Source organism: Stegostoma tigrinum, chromosome 20, assembly GCF_030684315.1.
Source record: "Stegostoma tigrinum isolate sSteTig4 chromosome 20, sSteTig4.hap1, whole genome shotgun sequence".
NCBI classification, from domain to species: Eukaryota; Metazoa; Chordata; class Chondrichthyes; order Orectolobiformes; family Stegostomatidae; genus Stegostoma; species Stegostoma tigrinum.
This window is the reverse complement of record NC_081373.1, coordinates 25,926,205-25,938,284: the sequence shown is the minus strand read 5'-3', so window position 1 is coordinate 25,938,284 and position 12,080 is coordinate 25,926,205. Positions and strand designations below refer to the sequence as shown.

At 37.8% G+C, this 12,080-nt stretch overlaps 1 protein-coding gene across 6 annotated transcripts in view; it reads left to right on the top strand.

The window, feature by feature from the left end:
• Positions 1–12,080, top strand: part of tial1 (TIA1 cytotoxic granule-associated RNA binding protein-like 1) — a 40,771-nt gene that overhangs the window by 13,677 nt on the left and 15,014 nt on the right. For 3 of the 6 annotated variants that reach the window (XM_048550713.2, XM_048550717.2, XM_048550720.2), the window contains 3 exons: positions 663–812; positions 5,162–5,216; positions 7,911–7,998. In XM_048550713.2, coding sequence (XP_048406670.1) covers positions 663–812; positions 5,162–5,216; positions 7,911–7,998 — 293 coding nt within the window. Of the gene's footprint in view, positions 1–569; positions 606–662; positions 813–5,161; positions 5,217–7,910; positions 7,999–12,080 lie in introns of those variants that run through there. The other 3 variants (XM_048550718.2, XM_048550714.2, XM_048550719.2) reach the window with 3 other exon arrangements.

The window sequence follows — 12,080 nt, the reverse complement described above, 5'->3', positions numbered from 1 at the left end:
AAATTTGAGCATTAATAATTTCATGATTTAAATGAACTGAAATTGCTTCATCTGCCTGTTTGATATTGTACTTGATATTTACCTGTAAATCAGTTCCACTACTTAAGTCATGCTGATTTGGAAGTCGTCATCTATTTCCAGCATATTTTGAGCTCCATTCTTTTGAATACTGAATGCAGGTGTGGGAAGGATCAATGTCACTGCATTTGCAATATTCTGCAAAAGCTTAACCCTCTTAGTATTTGCAGTTCTTTGCAGCACAGAATACTGTTTTGGAAGTTAGGCAACAGCAGAAATTGCTGGAGAAACTCCAGGTCTGGCAGCATCTGTGGGCAGAAGGCAGATCCTGTTAAACCTGGTGAGTTTCTCTAGAAATCTGTTATGTTTGGTATTTCCAGCATCTAGCATTTTTATTTTAAACGCGTACCTTTGGTTTTATAGGGTTCAGCTTGTAAGTTGATCGCTAAATATATTTAGAAGCCTGGGGAAGCCCTGTATAACATTTTAAAATGTTCAAAAATGTTAAATGATCTGTAATTTCCTTTTAAATTGTTTGTTTTTATGGACAGATTGGCTATAAAAGTAAAAGGCTATAATATAGATCTGTAAGTATTTCATTTGACTTCTTTGTGTACTAAGTTTTCATGAATTTTTCTTCTCAGCAAACCGCAAGCAGAAGGGTGAACTCTTCTGTTGGATTTTCTGTTTTGCAGCATTCAAGCAATGATCCGTATTGCTTTGTGGAATTCTATGAGCATAGGGATGCGGCAGCTGCATTGGCTGCAATGAATGGCCGTAAAATAATGGGTAAGGTAAGCTATCGTGTCTAAATGGTGAGTGAGGAGAGAATTTAGCTGGAAAAATTTAAGATATAATATTTTAAATAGTGCCTTTGTTTAAGTCCTCAGAAGTAAGATGTAATTGCTTTCATTTGGATATTAGAAGTTCAATATGCTTTTTAACAAATAATGTTTAGTAAAATTTTATTTGCTATTTTACCTCCCTCAAAGTAAGGTTTGCTCAAAATAATGTAATTTGATGGAAGCATTCAATAGTTAACAATTCAAAAAGATATTGGTTCCTGCTGATGAAAATGTGGCCTGAGAAGTACCATATTACAAAATAACAAAAATGCTTACAACTCCTAAGAGTCTACGCTTAATCAACATTGGGAAGATTATTAGAAAGGACCTCTGGGAAGATCTTTATTGTAGAGCTGTTTCTGTCAAATCACTCTACAACCGGACTGTTGATTGTTCAACAGTTCTTTATGTATTTACGTAGCCTTCATGATTTAGTATGGATAAGAAATTTTCCAGCTTTGCCAGTACCACACTGGAATCACATTTCTTCTGGGTGATTTAAGCATGGGGGAAAATTAACATTCAGAAATGGATTAAAAACAAATTAACCAAATCTCATTGAACTAGCTACAAGGTGTACTTAGTTCTGGCATATGTTTCAAGAGCAGTAATGTACTCACTGGGTAGATGAGGTTAAATTTTAGAGTCCTGTTTAGACAGTGTAATGTGCACTTCTAATCTCTGAATTTGAGTTGTTGAGCACTTGAGAAAACATGGTCGCTGTTTGCAGAATGCAAACAATCAACAAAAAAATGAACGAGACTTGCCTTTTTCCTCTTAAAGAGGAGCCCTAAAGACATGGTAAAAGCCTTAAAAATCATAGTGATTTATTAAAAGTGCGTATGTGGAAACACTTTCTACCTCAATAGCACGGAACTTGAAATATACTGAAAGAAAAACCGAAATTGCTGGAAAAACTGGGCAGGTCTAACCGAATCTGGAGAGAAAGCAGTGTTAATGTTTCGTGTCAAGTGGCCCATCAGGACTATAACAGTATTGTAAATGTACTGTACTCGTTATCAAATCAATTAAAATTAAAGGAATGGGAATTTGAAAAATAGCTGTGTGGACCCTGCTGACTGGTTGAATTAGAGAGTATTAACACGTGAGAGAGTTGAAAAAGAATGTGGTGATGGAGTAGTGGCTGGAATTAAAATACAGGCCTATTCCTAGAATGTGAATTCTAACAATACAGTAGATACCCAAAATGCACTTAGTAATTCATAACTAATAGGAATAAAATATAGACAACATGAATATAAAGATGGTTTACAAATGGGAACAGGAGTAGACCATTTAACACATCAAATTGTAGCTTTTCTGCACTAACACTGCATACCTACTTTTATCTGCGATCGCTTAATACATTTCAATAAAAAAAACAATGTCAATTTAAAAACTTGTTTTGCATCAGTGGCCATTGACTGAAATGTTTTCCAAATTTACAGCACTTTTTGTGTAGATCTGCTTCATCCTGTAATGTTTGGCCCCAAATATTAAGAGTCTGAGACTCAACCAGCCAGCAGAAATCATTTCTCCCATCTGTCCTGTCATTTCCCCATAATACCTTTTGGAAACATTTGAAATTTCCTCAACTCCTCTTAACTGCCTGTATTCCAATAACATATCTCTTTGTGCAATCTTTCCTCTACGTAAGCCTTTGTGCATAGGTCTCATTCTGGTATACTTGACTATATTCCCTCCAAGGCCTTGCCTAGGTGTTGGGCCCAGAACTGCTCTTGTTGTTCAAGATGTGGTATAGTCTCCCTCCTTTTATACAAGTGACTTCTACCTCCTTTATGCTAGTTCTCTAGATATAAAAGTCAGCATTTCATTTTGGCTTTTCTGTATTGTCTTGCATTGTGTTCAATCTTGGTGCACAATTGACTTGGGAAGGGACTGACAAGCAGTACCTGTTCACATCCCAAGGACTGCCTGTTGTTTAAAAAAATGTTTTTATTTATTCACGGGATGATGGCATTGCTGGCTAGGCAGCATTCATTGCCCATCCCTAATTGCCCAGAAGGCAGTTAAGAGTCAACCACATTTCTCTGTGCCTGGAGTCTCACATAGGCCAAACCAAGTAAGGATAGCAGATTCATTCCCTAAAGGGTGTTCGTAAACAAGATAGGGTTTTTCCCAACAATTGATAATAGATTCACTGTTATCATTAGATTCTTAATTACAGATATTTTCTTGTATTTAAATTCCACCATCTGATGTGGTGGGATTTGAACCCAGGTCCCTGGAATGTTATCTGGGTCTCTGAATTAACAGTTCAGTGATAATACCGCTAGGCCATTGCCTCCCCAACTTGCACTTACAACTGCACTACTTATGTTCATTCCGTTCAGTGTCATCAGCAAGTATGGATATGTAGCTTTCTATTCCACTGTCATTAATAAATATAGTACACCGTTGAAGTACCAGCCCAACCTTGCGGGACAGCCTGTGAATTAGAATACTTACCTTTCGAGGTTGGTTGGCTGGCCGAGTTGGTTTGTTGTTCCACAGACGTTTCGTTCCCGTGCTTGGTAACTTCCTCAGTATAGCCTCTGAAGCATTGGTGTTTTCCCATCTGGTTTTTAAACTCCGAGGTCTGTTGCGATGGATTGCCTCACTTCCGGGTTTCTTCCGTACTGGAATGTATGTGGGGTCGAGTTCAATAAGTTTATTAATAGCCTGCTTCGTGGAGTGCCTTGCTTCCAGGAATTCTCGTGCTTGTCTCGGCCTAGCCTGTCCCAGGATCTTGGTGTTGTCCCAGTCGAAGTCGTGATTCTTCTTGACCGTGTGGATTGAGATGAGCGAGTATTGGTGGTGTCTTTTTGTAGCCAGTTGGTGTTCATGTACTCTTGTTGTTAGTTTCCTTCCTGTTTGTCTGATGTAGTGCTTCTTGCAGTCTCTGCACGGGATCTTGTAGATGACTTTGGTCCTGTCCATGGCGGGGAGTAGTGGGTCTTTAGTTCGGGTGAGCAGTTGTCGTAGGGTTGAGGTGGGTTTGTGTGCCACTCTCGCCCAGCGGTTGTAGAAGACTTGAGTTCTGATGTGTTCGACGTGTAGGGTAGTGTGATGAAAGTGTGGGCCGTGTAGAATCTTTCTAGCGTTTGTAAAGCTGTGAGACTTGTGTAATTCTGTAAAGGTATGAAACTTCTGTTTCTACTGAAGTGGCCAGGTCAGTGACATTTGTTCAAGCCAGACATCTGGGGACTTGAAATCGTATCCTGTCATTATCAGTCAGTGATCAGTGCGGTATCCTGTTCTCTTTATGTTCCAAATGTAGTAATTGTTTTATGTATCAGCCAATTCATAGCGTATAAAAAGCGGGGACTGTCCACTGTTTGGGGACAATTGCTTGGGGAACTCGGCACTCTGTGCCAGGTTGAGTACAGCGATCCTCCACAGCTTGTACTCGCTTAATGATAAAGGATTGTGTTTTTGCAGCCAGGTCAGTGTCTTGCTATTGCATCAAGTCCGTGAGGGTCTCCGAAAAACGAACTTAACAATCGGACAAACAGGAAGGAAACTAACAACAAGAGTACATGAGCACCAACTGGCTACAAAAAGACAACCAATACTCGCTCATCTCAATCCACATGGTCAACGAGAACCACGACTTCGACTGGGACAACGCCAAGATCCTGGGACAGGCTAGGCCGAGACAAGCACGGAGTTGCTGGAAGCATGGCACTCCACGAAGCAGGCTATTAATAAACACATTGAACTTGACCCCATATACATTGCAGTACGGAGGAAACCCGGAAGTGAGGCTATCCATCTCAACAGACCTGAGTTTAAAAACCAGACGGGAAAACACACCGATACTTCATCAGAGGCCACACTGAGGATGTTACCAAGCAAAGGAACGAAATGTTAGCAGAACAACAAACCAGCTCGGCGAGCCAACCAACCTCACCACCCACAACCCGAGCTACAGATCTCCAAAACCTTAAATACTTACCTTCTTTGCCTACTGCAGGATCTTCAACATAGCTAATAGTCTCTCGTGAGGGACTTTATGGACTAGCCATTGTTACTTGCTGTAAATAATGTCAGTAGGTATTCTTCTGCTACTCAAGCTATCACTTCAAAGAATCATTTAGAATTTTCAGGCATGGCCTTTACAAATCAGTGCTTCTTCTCAGTTAACTTTTTGATTCCACCTTTTAGTTGGTATGAATATACAGTATCTTACAATGCAGTATACTGGTAAAGCTTTGAAATGCTTATATTTTAACATCTAAGAATAAGTGTATTCTAATTTACTTTAAATGAAATACTTCATTTTAAAATTATTTCAGGAAGTCAAAGTAAACTGGGCAACAACACCAAGTAGCCAGAAGAAAGATACAACGAGTAAGTGCTTTGTGTTGTTCTTGTTGCTTTTCTAGCATTGTTGAAGCTGGCTTTAATACTTCTCTGTTACACGTGTGGCATTCTACTTTTTGAAAATGTTATGCTCTGGTGATTTTGTAAATTCTAAATAAAACTTGGTTTCAACTTTGCAATGCACTGCTCTTATATTAAACAATGAAGCTGCTTTGAAGGATTCTGGTGTGTTCTTTGCATCCTTGTTATTTTAAACTAAATGTCTACTGAAGAATGATGCAATTTTGAATGGCCTTGCAAAGGAAGAGAGAAACAATATTTGTAATTCAGTGCAGGAGTGGAGATTTTTAGATCTGGTATCTAGGTTGGGTGAATGTTCCACCCAGTAATGCATTAAGCCATTCAAATGTTTCTTACTTTTTAGTGTAGCTGAAATATTTAATTTCTGACTTTCTGATCTTGGCTGAATTTTAAAAGAATATTGAGTTGAACTTATTTGTTTGTCCAATTTGAAGTTCCTGTTTTTAGTTTCTTTTGTGGAGTTTGAAAAAGATGAACATGTTACAGTCAGCTAGTTTTTAAAACTTGGATGAGTTGTTGACATAGACGACATTTAAATTGAAACAAAATTTCCTGTATCATTACTCCTCTTAGAATTTTTGCTGTTTGTTTGATATTTTATATTTGATATTTAAACGTTAATCAAACTGAGTAAATTAATGATGTATAATGGAATCATGCTATTTTAAACTCTGGAACTCAGTTAACAAGAACAGCTCTTTTAAAATCACATATCTACTTGTGTTCTTGGAATTAAGTAAATTGGTCATAGTGTTGCTATGTTCCATTGGAGAAGACAAGCTACTTCTGCCTTCCATACAGTGTGTTCAACATTTATATGAATATTTCAATTTGTATGAGTATTTAGATATAAACCAAGGTATTGTGGCAATTGCATCTGTTTTCAATAACTTTCAAATATTTTCTAGTAGCAGATAACAGGCCGCTTTATTGGACCAACTTCATAGATTGAATTACTTGAGTAACAGGTGCTAGGAGTTAAACTTCACTGGAATAACATTTCAATATTGTTTACATGCATTTGTAATCCACAGCATTTACCAAATGTTCTTGTACAATCCAAAGGCTTATCTGCATTAATTCCTCATGCACTTTAGGTCACCTTTCATTGGATCACAGTAGTTAGTTTCAAACAAAATAACTTTTAATGTTCAAGTCGAAGTATCACTTTGAAAGAAGCTTTCCATTTCAGGAATTCATATTAGAATCAGCTTTAGCCTCAGCAATGCCAGTCGTTCCCTGGTCTCATGTTGTGGCTCAAACCCATTTTCAGAGCATTAGTATTTTCCATTTCAGATTTACTTGTCTTACTACTTGAATGAGAGCCACTTTTGTACAATATGTCAGTGCATTATTAAGAATTTGGTTAAGACTGCCCGATGTAGCATGAGTTTGGGACAGATATGATGAATCGATAGAACATAATTCAAGCCATTAATTTGGACTAAATCCAAGCTGGACAGACTAAAATTGCAGAATCTCACCCTGTAGTGCCACTTCATTGTGATTTTGGACTTGATAAGTAGAAGACTTGATTACAATACTTCTGTACTGACATTAATTTAAGTATTCTGTGCACAGATGGATGAAGCAATTTAGACACTTTCTCGTCGTATTTAGGACATAATATGCAAAGGCCATTTGATCAGTCAAGTCATTTGTTTCCAAAGACACTTCATGATAGCTATACATGTGAACAGTTGAATCTTGAAGGCAATGGAGTAGGACTGTTAATCATATTGGAACTCTACGAATCAACCTTTGTTTACTGCACATCATAAACAAAATTGAACTCTGGCTGTACACGGACATTTGTTTTCTCTGGCACATCAGACCATTGCTGTGTGCGCTTTTCCCTATAACATGTTACTTATCCCACTTTATTTTCTGGAAGGGATTGAATAGCTTCTTTCATAATGTATGTACTCCTGTCCCTGATTTTCCCCTCCGAAGGTGACTTTGTTTGGCACATTTCTGGTGTTCTACTTAATTTGGAACCAATCTCATGAAAGTCTACGTATCGCATGCTTTTGTTCCATATGTGATCTGTCTTACTGGTAAATTTATTCTCGATGCACGGACAACTAATTATGAAGTATTTATTGTAAGAAAGTGATATTAAAATCAAGGCACCTGAGAGAATTCTGCACACCTGAACAGAGATTCCTTGCAGGAGGAAGCATTCTCAATTGGAAATTCATTTATAGTCCCTAGCTAGTTTGAATGAAATATGCTGCAATGTGTTGTATGTTAAACCTAGCACATCCTTGCTGAAGATACCAGTATCAGACCAAGATAGTTATCCTCAACAAGCCTGAAATATCACAGTTGCTCTTAAGTTCCTAATAAGTATCCTTTTGAAGTGTTCCTTTTAAGCAGTGCATCACTGTCCAGTTTTGTTAGAGTATTGCCTGTAAATATCCGCCAGCATGTCATGTTCCTCAACTAAAGCAGCTAAGCTTTTTGTTAGCCCCCACCCCCATTAAATCAGGCCTCAGATAGAGATTGATAATAATGAATGTCTATGCAAAATCAACTTAATATTTTAGCTCATGATCTAATTTAAATGTACAGGGAACGTATGTAGAATTGATATTAAATTTCACTGAAGGTATGCACTCAATCTTGTTGTCTTCTCAGATCATTTTCACGTGTTTGTTGGAGACTTGAGCCCTGAGATAACAACAGAAGATCTGAAATCTGCATTCGCACCCTTTGGTAGAATATCGTAAGTATTTTCCAGTTTTTTAAAATTCAAGCTTCGTACATTGAGTATTTATTTTATTAGATCTCTCAATTGGTTCAATACTTAGATTGATATTCCCCCTTGAATTCTGTTAGGCGACAGGGTAAACAGGGTGTAATATTTTTTTCCAGAAGGAAAATGTGCATCAGCTCTTTGCCAGTTATTTAGTGAAGCCGTTTTTTACTTGAAAGCAACTGAATAAAATAGCTCCCCAGGAACATGTCCTATCTTGTAGGATCTGTTATGGTCTCAACCTTCTTATATGTAAAATGGCAGTTTTCATCTCCTTTTTGAGTTAAAAGGAGATGATTATTTCATCAGGTTCCTACTCTTTTCCCCCTCCCCCCAACTAAAACTTGTTTCAAGGCTGGGGACCTGTTCTGACCTCTCAGTCAGCACTCGGAGGGTGAGGTGTGTTGGTGCAGACCTATAAGAGCACAGTCAGACTGGCAACAGGGGGTTGGGTGGAGAGAAATCAGGGAGGCTTCTTGGAATTTTTAAAGGCACTGGAATGTGTACCATTGTTACTGCTGCAGGAGCCAAGCCTCATGGCTGCATCATTTATGCCACATCAGAAGATCAAAAAAAGCCAGGATTTAAAGCAGCCTTACAACTGTTCATTTGGTTGGAGCTCCATCGTAGCCATTGTTTGAACGCTTAATCCCAAAAAAATGGAATGTCCACTTTAGGAAGTCCTGATCTATTTTATAATGCAAACCTCATGAATGCTGCCCACTCTTGAATATATTTTGTTGTAATTGTATCCCACTTGCAAAAGATCTGCTAGTTTGCTGTGCAAATTCCAAGGAATGTTGTAAAACTAAACACTACCCCCCCGCCCCCCAAGTGCACACAGTTCGGTCCCTCCTGCTGTGCACGGTTTTATCCTTCCCAGCCTTATTGCCTGTTTTCTCTCTTTCCACTCTTTTGCTTGCATGTTTTCTCACTTGTGCTCAATTTCTTGCTTGCTCTTCCTTTCCTCCTTTTGTTTCTCACACTCACCCACTCCTTGTTTGCTCATGTTCTTTCTCACTCATGCTGCCTTTCTCTTCATTCTTTCTTGTTCATGCTCTCTCTCTCTGTAGCTTGCACCCTTTCTCATGTTCTCAATATCATTGTCTAACCAACAAATTTTAACGTGGCCAAATTTTATTTAACTCCTTGAAGAAGGGGTACACTTGTAGCAAATCACTGACTGACTTGATATTTTGCTGAACAAACTTAGTGCTCATTCATCGAAGTACACTCATACTTGATTTTGCATCATGGTTTATGAAGGCCTGTTTTGCATTTCTTTGCATTGTGCAGCACCTTTATCAGTAACATATCTATTAGCTTTTCTTCGCTATAATTCTTTCCGATGGGTACTTAAAGTGAAAGTAATATGCAGCCTTCTGTCACATGTCCTGGATTCAGTGGCCATAAGGGTATTGTCAAGAAATGTGACATACCTTGGTATGTAAACTTTGCTTTGTTTTGAGCTGGATCATTTTATCCAGACGTCTCCCCAGGAGGAAGTGTCTCTTTATTTTTTTTTTACTTGTACTGGAAGATGCATAGCAGTTAACCTACTTAAAAGATGAGAAATCTGTGCTAAATGGACGTCAGAACTAGACAGCAACTTTGTTCACCATGCCCTTGATGTAAAATGTTTAATGCCACACTAATATCTAAATGCTGGAAGATTTTTCATGAGTGACATAGTGCTAGGTTTTGAACTATAATGAAGTATATGTAGTCCTGTTGTTTAGTCTTAATGTTTATTTTTAAGTAAATTAATTCGTATCAGCACTTATCGCCTGAGCATTTGTCCTCCAAAAGTGTTGCTCTTGTACTTGCAATTTGCCCAAGTTTTGTTGGTTTAGGAATCTTGTTGAATGTAATCAAAAAATGTCAGTAGCAGAAGCGGTTTGTATATGGATTTGATCTCCATGTGTAAATTTTTAAACAATGGCTGTGGTTGCGTAAGCACGGATTAACTTTAAATGATATCAAGATTATGGCTGGGTGTAGTCCAAAGAAAATACTCTCTCGTGTCAAGTAATGTGAGTAAGGAATGGGCTGGTGTAAAATGTTTGTGTATTTAGTTTTTGAACTAGTTTGCAGCCGTACCTCTCTGGTTCTTATTTTCAAAGTACTGTTTACAAATTCAAATTGTTGTGATTTTTTTTCAGGTATTGAGGTAGAATCGTTATATAACTGAAGTTGTTTTGCAGACTGAATTTTAAACTTTAGAATTTCAAGCTAAAGAGCACCTCTTGACTCTAATCACTGTTTGTATACAGTGATCATTTTGGTTGTTCTCATGACTATTTCAATGGCTTGAAGTTGCTGAGCAGAGTTTTGATGGCATTTTCATTGCATGTACGCAAAACCTGAGCTTTCTCTTTGTCAGTAATAAGGTGAACAGTTCATCCATTGGTGCCTATCATTCATACCTCTATCACCTATAACCCTCCTGACATGTCATACCACTTTGTGCATAATGATGAAGCAGCTCAAGATAGTCAGGACCAAGTTAATCGCCAACAAATAGGAATTGATTTTGTTTGCAAGCTTTGTAGCTGTTCAGATTCTGATGTCTTTTTTGTTCACTGTGATGTCATTTGAAGTGGATTGTTGTTACTTTTATGTCTTGCCTTCTTTTATTTTCAGATATATTCTCTACCTAGTCAGCCTTAACTGAATATTGTGTTTTACCTGTCATTGAATATTACGTATTCAATATGTATTCATCTGTGAAGAGATTAGATTGCTGACAGGTGGTTGGCAAGTAGGCCACTAAATAATGACTCTATGGAAAATAATTTCATGGTAGCTTATGTGTTTATAGGACTTGTTGACCATTTGGATTGTGAAGATCTAGGGCATTTTAGGACTGTTTTACTGTATCCAAGGTTGCCTTACTCACTTAAATAGTGTAGAGTTAACAGTGAAGGAGAGTATGCTTGTATTTCATGCCCTGAATTTTGTAGATGGATTTGAACACACTCACTTTAGTGGTGTGAGGGATTGGAGGGCATTAAATTTAACTGGTTTGGTTTGGGTGGGAATGTCCTCGCTAAGGATGAAACTCAATCAATAAAATTCAATCTACAGCACTGTGTATGCAAAGAAAATTGTGCTCAAGTTAAACGAACCCATCAGCAGTTTTGGTCATCGATTTTTGTTTTAAGACGTAAGACAAGCTTGTCTGATGGCAACTTGCCGATGAAGTAGACCACCTAGCAGGAAAAATTGGTTGTGCAGCAAAATTTGCCGTTCTGATACTTAATTAAAATGATAAATGTGCATTCTTTTAGGTAATGAAATGACTATTTGTTGCAATTCCTTTGTTCTTTATCAAGTAATATGTTTATGGATTCCATATCTGAATTTAAATTAACTCAACAAATTGTTTTCAATATAACTAAGCTGTTACAGTACTGGGGTAGTCAGCATGTATATAACTTAGTTAAGTGAAATTTGCATCAGTTCATCCTTAAGCTTGAATTATTCTCTGCAGCCATAACAATGACCCAAAATAGCTGGAGTCAGGCATCTGTGCTATGCATTTGTTTACTATTATTCATCGCCCTTCAATCCATGTCTTTGCACTGCAAATTGCTGGACGTGAAAGCTAATAATGAGGCATCTGAGACCTCAGTGAAAGACAGGATCAATAATCCATCTGCTTAATTAGTATAATTCAGGATGCAGAAAGAAACTGCACAAAAGAAGGTAATTATAAAGTCAAATATTCAGAAGTACGTTTTGGTTGGGGGCTGGATAGAGGAGATAAAGTTCTTTTTTTTTAAAAAAAAATTACAAGCAGGACTTGCAGGTGTGAGACTTGAATTTTAGTTGTTCGCTTTCCATGCCCCTCTGATGGAGAATGGAGTATCAAGATCAGTGATCATTCCATTGCGTTTTAAAAAGAAAGCAGCCCTAATATTATGCAGCAAGCAATTCACATTTACAGCATAATCCAACGTTTTTTGTGCATGGGGAGGTTAATGGTGAGTTCCTGTTCTTGAGAGTCTAACAGAGCATGCAAAGTGGCCTTCAGTTTGGGCTATTCACAA